The 18,643-nt window shown below is 46.0% G+C and overlaps 1 protein-coding gene across 1 annotated transcript; it reads right to left on the bottom strand.

Moving 5' to 3' along the window:
* Positions 1-1,271: 1,271 nt before the first annotated feature.
* Positions 1,272-18,488, bottom strand: DCTN5 (dynactin subunit 5). Its single transcript, XM_044979194.1, has 7 exons — positions 18,384-18,488; positions 16,303-16,371; positions 14,672-14,790; positions 11,700-11,811; positions 9,010-9,112; positions 7,955-8,046; positions 1,272-1,724 (listed from the first exon to the last, which is right to left on the bottom strand). The coding sequence occupies exons 1-7, from the start codon at positions 18,429-18,431 to the stop codon at positions 1,704-1,706; spliced, it is 564 nt and encodes a 187-aa protein (XP_044835129.1). The 5' UTR covers positions 18,432-18,488; the 3' UTR covers positions 1,272-1,703.
* Positions 18,489-18,643: the final 155 nt, after the last annotated feature.

Below are 18,643 nucleotides of genomic sequence, written 5' to 3'. Positions count from 1 at the left end.
GTTAACTCATATCCTGGCTAAAATCAAAATTGGGCCATTCCATTCTGCTGTCCTAACTGTCCCCTGCGGTTATAGAGGTGACGCTCTTCACACCTGACCTACAGTGCTGGGGACGGATGCTGGGCTCTGCTCCGACAGCAGTGGTGGGAGAGATGATCCCCCTCCCCCAGCTGAGACTCTAGTCATTGTTACACACAGCCTGCTCCGTGCCCCTCTGGCGAGCAATCCGGTGGATGCCCGTGCAGGTCTACAGGAAGCAATGCCTCTGGCATCCAGTCAGCTGTTTTGCTCAGTCGCTGGCAGGCAGGCACCACCCCCAGCAAATGCAAGCCACCTTGCCTCTGTTTCAGGGCAGCACACTCGCTAGCTGGAGACTTGCACAGTGACATTGCTAGCCCACAGCTGTTACCTGCCCAAAGCCTGCTCCTTGCAGCAGCCGGGAATTGCCACTGGACACCTAAGATCCATGGCTGTTCCAGCAGAATGGGTTCCTGCTCCATTTATACCATGACAGGGGAAAAGGCCCATGTGCCCGGTGTGCCTGGCTCTGCCCTGCGAGCTGGCTGGGCCTAGGGCCCCCGAATTTCCTAGAAGCTCTGTTCACTGCTAAAGGCTCGCATGAACTGTAAACAGGGGTCAGGTCAGTGTTTTAAATATCCCTGCCCTGGCGTCCCCTCCCCATTAACCGAACCAGCTTCATTTAACCCCAGGAGTGTGAGGATGACTCAAAACACAGCCCCAGCTGGTCCAAGGCACCTTTGTAAACAGCTAGCCAGCCCCTCCCAGGAGATGCTGCTGCTAAGTTTAAATAAATACTGGCTAATTGGTACCTCAAGCTAGAGGCATTAAGATCTTTTCTAGAAGGGACTTGAGAGTTCATGGCTCATCCGAAACTGGAGTGCTGGGCACATGTTAGGAGCCAACACTAAGCCCTGCAGGTCACTAATATTGCAGCCAATGGCTCAACTCATTCCAGGAAATCCCCAGCCTGGCCTGGGGGCTCCTGTCTTTGTAGAGCAGGTCTGACCCCCAGCAATGCTCCTGGGGCCCATTCCGTCTCGTGGCAGGGCCCTCTGATAACTAGCAGTCACCCAGTGCTCGTAAGGCTTGGAGGGATAGCAAAAGCTCCTTTGTGGCTGACCCTAGCTATCCTGGAAGCACAGGCTGGGAGAAGGCGGCTTCCTAAAGCTCTGATTTTGTTACCTTTCTGAGCAGTGTTTATATTTCAAACAAAGCACGCGAGCATGGTGTAATGCTGAATGTAACTGAATTCGTGGCCCACAAAGCAGTATGGTGGCAGAATGCAGGGCTGGTTTATTGTTTAAGCAAGTGAGAATGTTTTTAAAAGGTTCCTGAACAGAGGAATCCAGTAGCGGAGTCTCCATTGCCCCCAAAGCCAACTAGCTCCACTGCGGCCGTTTGCTCCAGGTCTGTGCAGCAAAGCCTCCTCGTGGAAGTTGTGGTTCATTCTACTGTACCAGGCTAATTGTAGACATCAGGAAACAACAACTCCCAAGAGGCAGTGGTGGCAGGCACCAACCTAGGGACACTTCATCATTCCAGCCAGTGCAGCTAGCCAGCAGGCAGAGGTTCAGAGACGAGCCTGGACAGAGCGATGCTCCAGAAGATGGAGGTTAAAAGGGCCAGATCTGGGGGATTTTAACAGGGCTGCATTTGTGAGGTCTTCGCTGGTGACTTGGTCTTTAGGCCCTGGCAGAGGCCACCTTAACAAAGACAACAAAACAGATGGTCATTGAGGCAGCAGTGTGGCAGCTCAGTATGGTAAAAGGGGATTCCAGGCGGACACGCGCCTGGACAGCGCTGCAACTGCAGGCCCCTGGCTAGACAGCTGTGCTAACACCCCACAGCTCTAGGCAGCTCCAGCCAGGTGTGTGGGGAAGCATGGCAGGTCCCATAGCTCATCCAAATGGCTTTTGACCACACCCCCTTAATTCCACCCCCCAAAAGTAGCTCCCATCTTCCAAAGGGGTTTTCCCCTTTATTTAGTCTTCCTTCCCTAACTTCCTGATGCCCAGGTGTGGTCACCAATCAAAAAATCCTGGTGAAATGCCCTGCGTGGTGTTGAAACTCTGAAGTGGACATCATGGTAACACGCCTAGAGCTGGACCCTTCTTGCCAAGCACAGAGCTGCCTTGGTCAGTCAGCAAAGAGACGGTTGGTAGCCTGGGTGCCACTCTGCAATGTGACTTAACATGTTACTGCAGCTACTCCGTGTCTAACCTCCAAGGGATCATGCAAGAAGCTCAGTAGTTTAAGTGTGTCGGGGCATGTGATCTTCCAGGCATCAATCTATGTGCCTGTATCATGGCAGCTGCAGAGTACATAGCTCTTGCTTCTCTATGGAGAGGCCATGAGGGGAATAGACTGGAGGATCAAATCCTTTCAGCAGTTAAGCTCACTTAGCAACAGGACACAATGTCCTCCCATGCAAAGAACATCTGACTTAATACTTGCTCTGCTCAGGTGAAAAGGCAGCAGGCCCTGGCCCACTGTCACCTTTTCATCACACTAAACCCAGGCAAGGTGACTCAAAGGAGAAATGTACAGTAAAGCTCTTTAAGCCTCCAGCGACATCTGGCTCCAGGCCCAGTTTCACAGGGTTTCTTAAACCTAGAGTGACCAGACGTCCCGATAAAATCAGGACTGTCCCGATTTAGAGGAGTTTGTCCCGTGTCCTGACCAGAGTATGGCCAAGGAGCCATTTGTCCCGATATTTTGCTTCCTGGTCTTCGGCGGCGATTCGGCGGAGAGTCCTTCAGTCGTGGATGGTTTTCAATGGTATTTCGGCGGCAGGTGCTTCTGTCTTTGGCAGCAACGTTTATTACCCCCCGCCGAAGACTGTCTGCGACTGAAGGACTCTCCGCTGAATTGCTGCCGAACTCCCGGACGAGTGAGTGTAAAAAACCAAAAAAACACCCCCCTGCGGCAGTCCCTATATTTTCCCCTTAACATCTGGTCACCCTACTTAAACCAGTGGGTCTCAAACTTTTTTATTTGTGACCCCTTTCACATTGCAAGCCTCTGAGTGCGACCCCCCCCAAATAAATTAAACATCCTTTTTAATATATTTAACACCATTATAAATGCTGGAGCCAAGCAGGGTTTGGGGTGGAGGTTGACAGCTCGCAACCCCCCCATGTAATGACCTTGCGACCCCCTGAGGGGTCCCAACCCCCAGTTTGAGAACCCCTGTCTTAAACTCTACTTAAATACAGTTGCACCCACTGAATGGATCTGGTTCGCCAATACAGAACCAAGTATTAAGATACCCCTGGAATGGGTTTAAACCAAAAACATTCTCTTTTTGAAGCCCCGTGTAGACAGGGCTTAATAGGACCACAGCACTGGAGGATCCAACTACACCAACCCTGTGTCATTTTAGCTCTCATGTAAAATCAGATCTCAGGGGGCCTGCCAGTGTTGGTTGGGCTGAGGAGCAGGTAAAAAAGGAATCCCCCGCTACTAGAAAAGAAGAAAGCAGGGGCATTGGCAAGTGCTTGAGCCAGCAACAAGAGAACTATTGCAGAGGGTTGGGGGTTCTCACACTTCAGGGCTGGAGAGAGGAACTGGCTGGATTTTAAAATGGGCTGAGTACCCTCAGGACTCTCATTTCTAGTAACAATAATCAGGGTAAGAAAGTCTCATGCTGCAGGGCCATTGCAGACAGCTGTAGATATCGTTTCACCTGTTGCTGGATACCATCAGCTCAGGGTGGGGATGGGTGGAACATGGCCATTTAACAGTGCACCTTGGTAAAGTGACAGGAACCAAAGGATGCTGTATCCAACTAACATTTCCGAGATAATTGCTGAAGGTGGAATGCAATTACCAAATTGGAATTAGGATAACACCTGAAGATAGACACCCCCGCTCTTAAGAGACGGGACTACCACAGTTCCAGCTGGAATATGGCATGCTGGGAGATGGAGTCTCCATAACCTACACCTCCCTATTAAGGATAAGTGTGGACTACATTTGTGGCTGGCTGCCTGTTTCAGAAACAATCTCTTCACTCCCCTTCTAGTAGCAGGGCTCTTCTTTATTTCCCTACTCTTTAAGGGTGGGTGGGAGGAATTAAAGCTAAAGTGGGCAATTGGCATCAGCTCTTCAGACTTGAAACTCACTGTATGTCAGTGGGCTCACTTTGTGGCAAGGCTCCACACTGCATTTGGTTTTCTTACAAGTGTGACTTTTCAATTAACTCCAAGGGATTAAGAATATAAAAACGGCCACATTGCTTCGGACCAATGGGTCCATCTAGCCCAGTATCCTGGCTTCTGACAGTGGCCAGTGCCTTCACAGGGCACGAACAGAACAGGGCAATTTACCCTTCACAACATCCCCTGGCAACGAGTTCCGCAAGCTGACTGTGTATTCTGTGAAGTAGGACTTCCTTCTGTTTGTTTTAAACCTGCTGCCTGTTAATTTTAGTGGGTGACCCCTGGTTCTTGTGTTGTGTGAAGGGGTAAATAACACTTCCCTATTCACTTTCTCCACACCATTTAGGATGTATAGACCTCTATGATATCCCCCCTCAGTCATCTTATTTTCTTTAAGATGAAGTCTTGTCTTCTTTCATCTCTCCGCATATGGAAGTTGGTCCATACCCCTAATCATTTTTGTTGACCGTTTCTGTACATTTTTCTAATTTTAATACATTTTTTGAAATGGGTTGACTAGAACTGCATACAGTACCTAATGGTTCCTAGCATTCTGTTAGTTTTTTTGACTGCTGCTGCACATTGAGCAAATTGTTACAGAGAACTAACCCTGAGGACTCCAAAATTTTTCTTGAGTGGTAACAGATAATTTAGTCCCCAGCATTTTGTATGTATAATTGGGATTATTTTTTTCCAATATGCATTACTTTGCACTGAAAACTGAATTTCATCTGCCATTTTGTTGCCCAATAACCCAATTTTCAGAGATCCCTTCTTAACTCTTCACAGCTTTGGATTTAGTTATCTTGAGTAATTTTGTATCATCTGCAAACTTTGCCACCTCCCTGTGTACCCCTTCTGTTGATACAGACTAACACGACTACCACTCTGAAACCCTTCTGCCAGATCATTTATGAATATGTTAAACTGGTCCCAATACAGATCCTTGGGGGATCCTGCTGTTTACCTCTCTCCATTCTGAAAACTGTCCATTTAGTCTACCCTTTGTTTCCTATTTTGTAACCAGTTACTGATCCATGAGACGACTTTCCCCTCTTATTCCATGACTGCTCACTTTGCTTAAGAGCTTTTGGTGAGGGACCTCGTCAAAGGCTTTCTGACAATCCATGTACACTGTATCACTCTTATTTACATGCATGTTGACAACCTCAAAGAATTCTAGTAGATTGGTGAGGCGTGATTTCCCTTTACAAAAGCTGTGTTGACTTTCCCCCCAACACATCATGTCCATCCATGTGTTTGATAATTCTGTTTTTTACTAGAGTTTCAACCAATTTGCCTGGTACTGAAGTCAGGTCTCCCAGCCTGCAATTGCCAGGATTATCTCGGAAGCCTTTTTTAAAAATCAGAATCACATTAGCTGGTACAGAGGCTGATTGAAGCAATAGGTTACATGCCACAGTTAGTAGTTTTGCAACTTCACGTACAAGTTCCTTCAGAATTCGTGGGTGAAAACCATCTGATACTGGTGACCTATTACTGTTTAATCAATCAATTTGTTCCAAAACCTCAGCTATTGACACCTCAATCAGGGAAATTTTCTCAGATTTGTCACCTAAAAAGGAATGGCTCAAGTGTGGGAATCTCCCTCACCCCCTCTGCAGTGAAGACCAATGCAAAGAATTCATTTAGCTTCTCCACACTGGCCTTGTCTTCCCTGACTGCTCTTTAGCACTTCAATCTTCCAGTGGCCCCACTGATTGTTTGACAGGCCTCCTGCTTCTGATATAGTTAAAAACAAAAATTGCTGTTAGTTTGTTTTTTGCTAGTTGCTTTTGAAATTCTTTTTTGACCTGCCTAATTATACTTGATTTGCTAGAGTTTATGTTCCTTTCTGTTTTCCTCACTAGGGTTGGAATTCCAGTTTTTAAAGGATGTCTTTGCCTCTAACTGCCTCTTTTAATTGTACTTGGCAAAACTGGAGGGTTCTTACCTTCATGCAACTGTTTATACCCACCTTCCGTTCTCTACCTGGCTGGAGCTAGTAGTATTTTTTGGCTGGAGCCTGTTATCACATTAAAGCTGAGTGAACAGTTTTGTGCAAGGTCGGTAGGTGTTTATCAGAGTTTTTCAGGACAGTTTCCCGTCAGAGGGCCTAGATTTTTATTTTTCTGTTTCTAGGTATACAGGTGAAACAGACAGCAACAGCACAAGTTATTCTGTTTCTGGTGATGCAAGAGGCTCTTTAATGCACTCAAACAAAATGCCTGGTAATAGCTCAGGTGCCTCTCTCTGAACAATAGAATGTGGGAATGAGTCCATCAGCACAGCAGGAACTCAGTGCCCTTGGCAGACAGCTTACTCTGCTTTCAGAGCAATTTGATTTGGAAAGTTACAACTTTCAAGTCACTTGACCCATTAGAGGCTTTTAATTTATGTACAGTAAAAAATACAAACAACCCAGACAGTGGTGTTACATTTGATTAACCGTAGTTACAACACAGGTAGTATTTATATAGCTGCTAGTTAGTTAATGTGTATCAGAGCCCTACGTGATACAAAACAGCTAAAGGCCCTTTGCTGCTATTCTCACCACCACATGCCTACAACACTATTGCCATGCACCCTGGCTCCCCAGTCAGTGCAGGAGACCACCCAGAGGCCCCCACATTCAGCAGGGAAGGGGTAATGCTAAGGTTGAATACAATCTAACAAAAGGAGACTCTGTTTATCCTTGGCAGGGCCCACCCTACAGGAGTCAGGTGTGTGGAGTTTGTAGCCTCATGTGAGTTAGGCACACAGGCTACCTCCATAAGGATTAGGCCTAGTGTCTGCTGAACAGTGCCCAAAATGCCACTCCCGACTTTTTCTAGAAATTTTTTATTTTTTCATGTTACAGTTTTACACTGCAAGTAAGAGCTGCCAACAGGCTCTGCCCCATGCAGTCCTGCAACCCTGGATAAATGCCACACTTCCCCACTCTTGGTTCCAGATAATTCAGTGCAGCAGAGGGCATCCTCTTTCCATAATCCCAGCTGAGACTGAGCTGCATGATGTTCAGAAGAAAAATGGGCATCAGCCATGAAAACTAACCCTGCAAGGCATTTGGGATCAGTGGAGGTAAATGTCTCTACTGCTAGAAGTAACCAGCTGGTGAGAGGTTTCCCTTCAGACAGGGCAGAGAAAGGCCAGGCTCTGCCCATAGGCCTGTGGGGTAGGAGTCAGGGAAGCTAGGCTACTGAAAGCTTTGAAGTGAGCTAAGGGAGGCAGAAGATGTTCTATTCTTAGTGCGGGAGAGAATCTCGGTCCATGGGCTAGAGGGGAGATGAAGGAAAATCCTGGCTCTTAGTAAGGATTTACAGTAGTCACTCTTAACGAGGATGTTGGCCACACAGCCTCTCTGTTCGAGAGCGAAGGTTACTTCTAACGGTCAGACACACTGTCAGGCTGAATAGAACAGATATGTGCAATGCACTTTGTCTAGGAAGTATTTACAGTAGGGTCCTGCCTCATTGCTCAACAGCAGCAGGATGCATTAGTCTAGCGGGAATTGTAACTGCACTCCAACCCCAAAACATTTACTGGCGCACCTCACAGACAATATGGAACAAAATACATTTGAGTAAATATACAAAGTTTAAACATGGCACAGCAACTTTTCACAAGGTTCTGCTTGCTGGAGCTGTAGTGTTAATAACACAGAGCGAGGACATGCCACTCCAAACAGCAGAGCTCACTAAACACTCCTCCCCTCCCCAAAGCTCCCTGTAGTGCCTTTACTTCTCTGAAACACAGTAAATAGGCTACTAGACCTGAGTAAGTGGCAAGAACTTCTGGTAATAGCTCTTTGTAACATCCATCATCAGCTCTTGGGTGCATTCTGGGAGTTCTCCAGAGAAGAGCCCTGAAAAACCAAGAGGAGCGTGAGTGCACGTGTTCTCTTGGGAAGCAATGAGCCTGGGAGAGTTTTATTCAGCTTCTCCACTAGTATTTATGCTCTATATACTGCAGGTTAAACAGCAACCGATGGGCTTGTGTAGGGACACTGCTCTCATGTAGATCAACACAATAGTGTGGCTTCCCCATGAGATGCAGTAAAGCAGCCTGCCTCCAGCTAGATCCCTTCATGGCTTACACCCACCCTAGATAAACAAGGGTCATGAAAGCTCTTTCCTAAAGAAAGGCTAGTAACCAAGGGAACAAAGGTTACATTGACCTTTCCAGCACGGCTGTTTCCAAATGACCGGAACATTTACACCGCTGGTATGGTCAGCAGTGCTGTTGGGGTGGGCTCCGTACCAGACAGACGGGTAGTCTCACAGGAGCATTCACAGGCTTTAGTTTGGAGCATATGCCCATGGCAGGTAGCACATGCACAGTGGTCTAACAGAATTCTCTCCAGCTGTGTTTATGGAGGCACCTGCAAATCCAGAGCATATGGGAGAGAAGAGGAGACTCTTTCTTGATGCCAAAGCAGAACTGCCTGTGGAATGCTGGATGCTTGATAGGCCAAGTTGCTGATTCTGAGCTCTGCTGGGAAGTGATTCTGTAACTAAGAATGGTCCGAGCTGGCAATCAGACTGACAGGCCCTAGCTGTATTAGCCTAGCTACTGAATGTGCAGATGCTATGCTTACTCATCCTGAACTCCTCTCCCAATAATATCCTGAGACAGTGAGTTCCATTGGTTAGAATTGCTACTTTCCATTTATCTGAGCACTTCCCTCCCCACTCCTCTCTCTTACTATAAGACAGTGCAACCAAGGAGCCTACCTGGCCTTCTCCACATCAATGTGTTGTATTTCTTTTAAATATCAGGATATACGTTAGCTGAATTTATACTGGAAGTAAAATTAAATGGACTTTACCTGGGCAGCCTGAAAAGACTGTAAAAGGCGGGACCACGGTTTCAGGGGGTAGAACTGTGTTGGCTAGAATTTTGCAGCAGTCTTTCAAAACACACCTACGACCCTAAAACAAAGACCGGATTCCATTTGATTGTATAACAACAACAAAAACACGCTTTGTCTTACTCCTACTCATGTCTCTGATATTCAAAAGTGAGTCTGACTGCTCTTGACGAGTCAAAGCTGCTGCGAGGGCTGTTTGTAAGAAGCAAGATATCTGCCTGCAGCCCAGGGTTCGTCTCCTCTCAGCTCGGATTGCTGATTTCACTATTAGGCCTGCTCTATACTAGAAGTTACACCAGCATAACTAGGTGGGTTAGGGGGGTGATTTTTTTACCAACAGTTGTCCTGGTATAAGCCCTAGTATGGATGCAGTTATACTGGATAAAGTTACCTTATACGGGCATAGCTTATTTCTGCTTTGGGAAGCAAAATTAGCTATACTGGTATGTTACCCTTATACTCCATCGACACAAAACAGCAAATGCCCCTTAAATTATATCAGCATAATTAAAGCAGCAAACTGTTCTAGTATAGATAAGCCCTTACTGCCATGCTGGCGGTCTAGAAATCATTAGTGCACTCAGTACAGAGTTACTAGTCTCTCTCTTTGCTTTCATACACTTCGGGCTGGAATAAAAACGTTTTATGTAGCTTTGGCCAACAATAACTTTTTGTGCATTAACATCCATCACAAACTTTCATGTTTTACAGATCAACACATACTAACAGAGATTGTCTTCTGTGTGGAAAAATCTGTGTGTTCCTTATAAATGCATAGTAGGGATTTGCATATTAAAACAAGTCACTTCAGGTAAGTAGATATTCAAGTGGGAATTGGTAGTCCTAACCATGTAGTAACTGGGCAAAATATTCCCCACTGCAGTAGTCAATAACCTTGACTCTATGGCATTATCTATACCTGTGCTGAGCTCCACTTGTACCTCTGGGAAAAGCGCCCTCTCCTCTGGATACCCTGACATCAGCAATTCCTAATGCAGGCTGATAACCCGACTGCTCTTATCTGGCTTACAGAGGCAGACAAAGCCCAGAAACAAATAGCAATTAATAGGAACGTCCACTTGTCTAGCCTTGTGTAAACACAATGTTTGAAAAGAACACGCATGTCTTTGAAACAGGCAACAGCGATTAGACTGAAATTGCTGCAATATTTAATGCAACTCAGGACATTAACCTTTTTGAAAGAGTCACCCTGTTCAAAGACGCTTGGCAGCCTGTCTGAAACGATTAGCAATTAGTGCTCCATACATTCATTTAACCGAATGATGACACAGCAAACTGCACATTAATCTTGATGTCAAGTATCAGAGGGGTAGCCGTGTTAGTCTGGTTCTGTAGAATCTTGATGATAAACTGCCAACTGATTCCTAATGGGAGGCATTTGTTGGCCATTCATTCCAGGCAGATAGGAGCTATAGAGGCCTCACAATACCATTGTATGTCATGAGGCTTTTCTAATGTCTTCCAGCCTGGTTTGCCTTGAGAGAGGGAGATACACACCCCTGGGACATGGGCTCTGAAAAAGGAGCCCTTGGGGCCTCTCCTGCCTGCACCAGCTACTCTTGGAGAGAAGAAACTGAAGGTGTCTCAGGTGTTACAGGCCCCAGAAAGGGCCTTTTCCCTCATTTAATTACACCCACTCCCATTTTTGCCAGCTGTCAACCTCAAGCCATTCAAAGACATTATTGCATTCTTCCCTCTTTGTACCACTGGCTCATTCCTGCCTTCCCAGCGAGCTCTGATCATTTCCAGGTAGTACATGCTGGCACCTCCCCCAACTCCACGTTTCGTATGGAGCAGAAAAAAATGTGGCTTTGCAGTGTTTGATGTCTGTGATGAGAAAGATCTAGTGTTAATCTGAACTTCTACTAGCAGGCTGCCTTTCTTCCTCTGAAGCAGCTGAGCAGGCTGCAGGATCTAGCATTATCAGTGGGTATAAATGTAGAATTCAGAAGAAGTTGTTCTCAACTAAAATAAGGCAGTGTCACTAACTGCATAGTCAATGACACAAGTGACCCCCTTGGGCATGGTCAGGCAAACCCCACACTTGCCTTAGGCCTATTATTCAAGGCTTCCCAGACCTAAGTTACTGTGTCAATTTCAGAACACAGCTAGCACTTGCTGTTTCCCAGTCAGCTGTGTGTGTTCTGGCCTTCACCAAAGCCCAATCTCAAGCTCTATCACAGAGCAGAGCGCGTACACACCTGAGTGGGAGGCATGCAGCACAGGTGCATTGGGATCCAGCACAGACTCCTCATGCTAAGCTCCACCTTTATATTTAGCCCAGAAGCCTGAGGGACCAGTTACATTTTTGGTAGCACCTTCACTTTAGAAGCAGTCTCAACACAAAAGAGCACAGTCTCTGCCCCCAAAGAGTTTTCACGCTCCAAGCTGAGGGAGGGGTTGTTACATGAGGACAGTGATCAAAGTGGGGACCGTTCAAGGCAATACAGATCACCCCAGGCTAGCATCTGTTCCAGTGTATGGGAACCTCTGGTCCAATCCAAAGTTAGTCCATCTCTTTTAACCCAAGGATGGGAATTTCCCTGATGCTCTGAGCCAGCAAAAGGAAGTACAAGTTCTTAACGGTATTTGAGGGGTTGAAAGAAAGACTGACCATGTGTACTTACAATGACACAGTTCTTGCCTATGTGAACGTAGGAGCCGATCTGGGCTGCATTGACAACGCAGTCTTCTTCTATAAAGACATGATCACCAATGTGGAGAGGGAAGAAAGCAACTCTGGAGAAGGAGAAGGGGTTATTTGCTCAGGCTCTGCAGCACTGATGAATCCACAATAGCATTAAACCCAAAATCATGTAAGTGTCCCCACCCCCACCAGCTTGCCAAAGGCAGGGCCTGGAGCCAAGACAGAGGTGGCCAGTAATGGTGCATTTCATATTAATTCCTCATGATGATCAAGTAACTTTTCAAACCAGGCCAGCTGATAGCCATTAACCGCTTGCAATAGGAGTTAGTGCAGGGAGAGAGGGGGAAGGGGACACAAGGAGAAGCCAAAGCAGCCTGCAGGGATATAAGTAGGTCCTGCCAGCTAAGACTTCATGGACATTCTGCCTGAGGTGCTTATCTGGCCCTCGTCTCCACAATATCCAAGCGCCTCACAATCTTTTAATGCATTTATCCTCTCAACAGCCCCCTGAGCAGGGCAGTGCTGTTCTCCCCATTGCACAGATGGGGAACTGAGGCACAGAGAGCCTGTGTGGCTTGCCGGAGGTCACACAGGAAGCCTATGGTGTATCAGGGAATTGAACCTGGGTGTCAGGTCCACTGGACCATCCTTCCAGCTCGCTTGGTACAAACTGGGAGAAGTTCAAGTATTGCTGCCTTCTAACTCTAGCAGCTCTTTAATGGGCCTGCGTTACTAGTGCACCAGACACTTTACTGCTCAGGAAGTGCCCTAGAATCGGAGTGTTCGAGGACATTCGAGCAGGATATCCCTAGGGGCACGGCCATGGACTGTGTTCATTCATTTGCTCATGAATTAAATTGTGTCCTGCTACGGTTTGCAAACCAGGCACCTTGTAACAGTCACAGTAGAAGATTCTGTGGCCATATGAAAATATCACCAAGATGGTGTTTTTAAAAACAATTTAAGGTCTGAATCCCTGGGTTTGTCCGAGCTCTACTTACAGGAAGGAAGGTGGAAAAAAGTGGCTATAAACCCCCTTTGCTCCTGGGACTGGATGGGGCCTAAAACAGCAGCCCAAGAGCTGCTCTAAATTATGCTGTCTGAGCTGCTGGCCAGAGATTGTCACATGATGCACTCCAGCTTTGTTTCCTGCATGTCTCTTGTGCCAGAGGGAGAGGGAATGAGGTTGAGAGCTGGCTATGGCTGAATAAAGCATTAACACTAACTGGTTTGTGATGCTGCCCCAACAGACCATAAGCTTTTCAGGGCAGAGGTACCTCTCTGGCTGTCACAAATGGCCTCAAATAATGAAGCAACTATCTGTATTTAAAACTCCACAGGAGAAAAAAAACAAAAAAACCACAACATTAAATCTGTTCTCTTTTGAATACTGAATTTTAACTATGCCATTCCAAGCAGACAGCTAGGACACTGAACACACAAAGTCTGATATTTTCTGGGCTTAACATGCTGTTTAGGAGCTTTAGGTCAGCTGCCTGTTAAAGCATTTTGAATTAGGATCCCCAATGGGAAGCAGGAATGAGAAGAATAAAGCAGTGAAGTCTGAAAGTTCATAATGATTAAGTGATTTTAATCCTTTTAGGGCCATCCACTGATAAACATTGATAAGGCCATAATAGCCCATGACTGGGTATGACGGTTAATGCAAAATATCTATAGCTGATACATGGTCCCAAAGGACAGCTCTATGTTCAGATTAGATTTAAATAAAGGCCAGTGGGTTGAGTGTGCATTTAGACATGGGAATCTATAAGGGATTTCTTTTGCCAACGCTTCAGCCAAGATATTAGATACTAGTCATAAGAGGTAAACTTCAAAGGGAAAAAAAAAGGGTTGTGCCCATTTTGCTTCTTTTGATGCAGAAAGTAAGTCTGACAGGGTATTTTAAAGTTAAATTCATTTCAAGCATGTAGTTTATATTAGAAATTCCTCAACCCTCAGAGACTATGGCTGGAATACAGTATCTAAAGCCCTGGACCCCTCAATGTGTATACACGAGCAATCACTGCAGTCAGATGGGCCCAGCTGACTCCAGTGGGGCTTCATGTGAGTGCAGGGATCCCTGGTTCACCTCTCATTGCAGGATTGGGCCACACATGACAAGTGACATACAAACACACACGTCTTTTTCTGTTACAAATAAGCAGCCACTTGGTATCCTCAACTGCTCTACAACCTAGCCATCATTAACTGGCTGATTTCCTATAGGCATCTTATAGATGTTTCTTACAGACTGCATCCAGGGCAGAGGCTGGTCTTGAAAGAAGGAAGTATAGTAGCCTGATGGATCAGTTTGGGGATGTTTTTCCATGCATGTTAAATAACCACAGACACCAAGGGACAAATAAACAGACCCGACAAATAATAATATTCCAGCCTAGTTATCTCCAGTACCGGAGATCTGAGACATATATTGTACAATGCAAGATTCTTCCTTTATAGCCATTATTAAAATATGGTAGTAATATAGTTAGATCTGGCTGAGGTGCACTGGAAGAGTATGTGCTAGTCCCAGGCTGCATTCAGGACTTAGAAAAGGAGTAAGTATTTCCCATTGCGCGAGTATTTTTAAAAGGTGAACTGAAGAGTTTAAACAGAATTGTTTAAGAATCCTAGCTACTAGCAAAATATATTTAGATGTAAAGATTGCAAATATGTACATTTAAAATAAACAGGGCAGCCTCTCCTTCACCTACGTCTCTGAGTTCAGTCCAGTGACTTCCATGCTGCAATTTGACAGGATTATTGACCCACAAAGCAGAGCAGGGAATAGGATAAAATAGGATATGCTGATTTAGGAGGATTTACGCAAAACTGTAGCAACAGAAACAGTCCCCCTGAGTTCAGCTCTTAGCAAATCCAAAGCTTCTAAGTTCACCTTTCAGTTTAACAAGCCTCACAGCATAGCACATAAGAAATAGAAACTCCTACCCCTTGCTGAATTTCTTGAAAGGCGGCCTGATGACACTGCGGCTTTTCACAACACAGTGGCGTCCAACTCTTACGTTTGCCAGATCACCACGAATGATACAATCATTCATAACTATCGTCTAGGTAACAAGAGAAAGAGAGCCAAACGAGTTCACGTTCTGCCAATGTTTTCAGTAAGCTTTATTATACCATATAGGGTCACACGGATCACTAGTGTAACTTCAATTAAATGATATCTTCCAGCAGGGCTCCGTTGGGCCCAAGGATCACCAACTTTTGTCACTGGCACATATTAGCATATGAATCGTGGCCCCATAGAGCAAACCACATGAATGAGAACAGAAAATGCAGATTCACTGCTAAAGTCCCTTTCATGAGAGCATCCCAAGACAAATTAGTGAAGCCTCAAGACACCATACAAAGGGGTCAGTTCTTATCTCCACTCCACCAGTAGTCAGGTTGAGGCACAGAAAGGTTAAGCAGCTTGCCCAAAGGCTACACAGCGGGTGCAGAGATTTTGGATCCCAATACTGCAATTGATCCAACAGCTAGAAGTTGAAGCTAGATAAATTCAGACTGTAAATAAGATGTACATTTTTAACGGTGAGAACCATTGTAACAATTTACCCAGGGTCGTGGTGGATTCTCCTTCACCCACGTTTTTAAAATCATGATTGAATATTATTCTAAAATTTCTGCTCTAGGAATTATTTTGGGGAAGTTCTATGGCCTGTGCTATGCAGGAGGTCAGACTAGATGATCACAGTGGTCCCTTCTGGTCTTGGAATCCATGAATCCTGTTCTAAGCATTAGTTAACACTGCCTTCCAGTTGACAGAAAAAATATTAGAGAGGATGACAATGGTGATCAATAAAATAAGTATGTGAGATGAATCAGGAGAACTGCACTAGAAGAACACAGTACTAGGAACTAAATCTGGGAGCAAAAAATAATGTGAAAGGCAAAGGGTTAGAAATATAAAGCTCATTTGCAAGGAAGCTACATGTGCCATGTGTTGACTATTATATGCTGGCTAACAAATATTGATCATATTAATATCTATTATCCACACACATCTACAGATACATTTGTTGTATGTCTTAGTACTAGTTAGGGAAGTACCTTCACAGACCAGTACCTTGAATGCTAGTATCCAAAGCAAAGATAAGGAAGGAACAGGACAACAAACTAGGGAACTGGGACACAAAAAGAACTAGGTAAGTTCATGGAGTATAAGTCCATCAGTAGCTGTTATCCAGGATGGGCAGGGATGGAAAACCAGGAGATGGACCTGATGGGTTAGACTTTAGTGACATGTAAAGATATATACAACTTGTAAAATCATCATATAAATAATACCAGCTAAAATGTATAATTTGGGGAGCACACCACTTGCATAAGATGAATGCAACATCACTGCATGGCATGGCTTCTCAGAGACTGTATTGTATAGAACCTTTTTCTTGTACCATATTAATCTGACTGACATTGGGTATTTGGCCTTGAGTATATTTCATAACAAACCGAAGTGTGGTCAGTTGATTATACAATTTATCACATGAGAGTTTGACTGTAAACCACAGAAATGCTCAATTTTATAAAAAGTACACCAGTGACTTGGTATTACCCACCTTTCCATTCAGAACTATGTTCTGGCTTCCACAGAGCACAGACTGTCTGCTGACTTTGTTGCCAGATGCCTGAGGGAAACCAAGAGACAGAGAGACGATCAGTGACAGAAATACATCCTTGTGATACAAAAGTCTTATTATACCTGTGGATTGTGTGGGGTCCTTTATTATAATGAAACTTCACTATAGAATTTTATAACACAGAGTTTGCAAACAGAATGCTTTAACGCTGCCTCCAAGACTCCTGGATGTTAGTCCTTAGGCAAGATCCAACGTAGTATCAGCTGAATAGTCCACTGTCCTCCATTGAATCTCTTCTTCAGACTCTCTTCTGGCAGTAAATCTTCCATTGGCACCCTGCTCCAGGACTGTAATATTGTAATTTAAAGAATACAAGGAAGAAGTGCCAGATGTGCTAGGCCATCACCCTCGTCATACTCCTCTGACCTAAGGCCCCCTGATTTGGAGGCCTGCAAGTAGGAAAAACAAAAACTTGACTAAGACGAAAAAGAGACTTTTAAAATCTCAGATAACTCCTTCTTTTGGGCCTCCCAGTGCAGCCTGCTCTTCTGGAGTGGGAGCTCTCACAGGCAAGGGTTGCCTGGATGCCTTGTACACCAAAACCTGTGTGCACCTAGTTCAGACGCAGAGACCAGGACCCACCATCCTCCTGTCCGCTCTGCAATCATCCCTTACCTATCTGTCAAGACCAGCCCTTGGACTGGATGCTCCTTAGGACAGGGCCACGTCTCCTGTGGGAGTTCTGAGAAACGAAGCAAACTAAGCATTCATGGAATAAGAGGGAAGGTTCTCTCATGGATCAGTAACTGGTTAAACGATAGGAAAAAGGCGTAGGAATAAATGATCAGTTTTCACAATGGAGATAGGCAAATAGCAGGGTCCCCCAAGGAACTATACTGAGACCTGTGCTGTCAACATATTCATAAATGATGGGGAAAGGGGATGAACAGTGAGGTGGCAAAATTTGGAAATATTAAATTACTCAAGATAGTTAAGTCCAAAGTTGACTGCAAAGAGTTACAAAGGGATCTTTAAAAAACGAGTGACTTGGCAACCAAATGGCAGATGAAATTCATGTTGATAAGTGCAAAGTAATGCACATTGGAAAAAATAATGGGTTCTAAATTAGCTGTTACCACTCAAGAAAGAGATCTTGGGGGTCATCATGGATAGTTCTCTGTAAACATTTGTTCAATGTGCAGCTGCAGTCAAAAAAGTGACCAGAATGTTGGGAATCATTAAAAAAGGGACAACTAATAAAACAGAAAATATCATAATGCCCCTATATTAATCCATGGTACGCTCACACCTTGAGTACTGCATGCAGTTCTGGTCGCCCCTATCTCAGATAGAGAAAGAAAGAGTGTGTGTGTGTGTATATAAGAATTGGAAAAGGTACAGAAAAGTACAACAGAAATTACGAGGGGTATAGAACAGGTTCCACACAAGGAGAGATTAAAATGAGAGGAACTGTTCAGCTTCAAAAGAGAGAACTAAGGGAGGATGTGCTAGAGCTGTTGAGACAGTGAATAGGCAAGTGTAATTTACCCCTTCCCATAACACAAGAACCAGGGGCTGCCCGCTGAAATTAAAAGGCAAACGGAAAGTACTTCACACCACGCATAGTCAACCTGTGGACTTGTTACCAGCGGATGTTGTGGAGGCCAAAAGTATAAGTAGGTTCAAAAAAGCACCAGGTAAGTTCACGGAGGTTGGGTCCATCAATGGCTGTCAGCCAAGTCGGTCCGGGACGCAACCCCGCGCTCTGGGTGTCCCTCAACCTCTGGCTGCAGGACGGGTCACTGGATACTGGCCCCGTTCATCGTCTGCCACGGGCAGAGGCCGGGCACCGGGCACCGGGAGCACGGGCCTGGCCCCGGGCGCGCTCACAATACGGCGCCGCCCCAGCACCTGCTGCCAAGGGCCAGAGGCTGCCATGGCCCCGCCGCCCTGAGAGCGGCGCTGGGGCGCAGGGGCAGGAGCCGGCTCCTCACCGGCCCGGTCCCGGCCCCGGCCCCAGGCCGCTCCCCCCGCCCGGCAGGCCCCGCCCGGCCCCGCACCGTCTCGATGTACTCGGACTTGTTATACAGCATCTCGCTCAGCTCCATCGCGCCGCCGCTTCCGGCCTCCCCGCCGCCGCCGCTTCCGCCTCCTCCCAGCCATGACCCCCAGCCAATCGCCGCTCGGCCTCCGTACCGCCGCTGCCGGCCTCCCCACAAACACAGCCAATCTGCGCCCGGCTTGCCGCGGCGTCACATCCGCCCACAACGGACTGGCCAATCTCTTCCCACGCTCTGCGACGTGCCTTCCACGCCGACCA

This window comes from Mauremys mutica, chromosome 11, assembly GCF_020497125.1.
Source record: "Mauremys mutica isolate MM-2020 ecotype Southern chromosome 11, ASM2049712v1, whole genome shotgun sequence".
NCBI classification, from domain to species: Eukaryota; Metazoa; Chordata; order Testudines; family Geoemydidae; genus Mauremys; species Mauremys mutica.
Note: the sequence above shows the minus strand (reverse complement) of the source record. Positions and strands in the feature narration are given on the sequence as shown.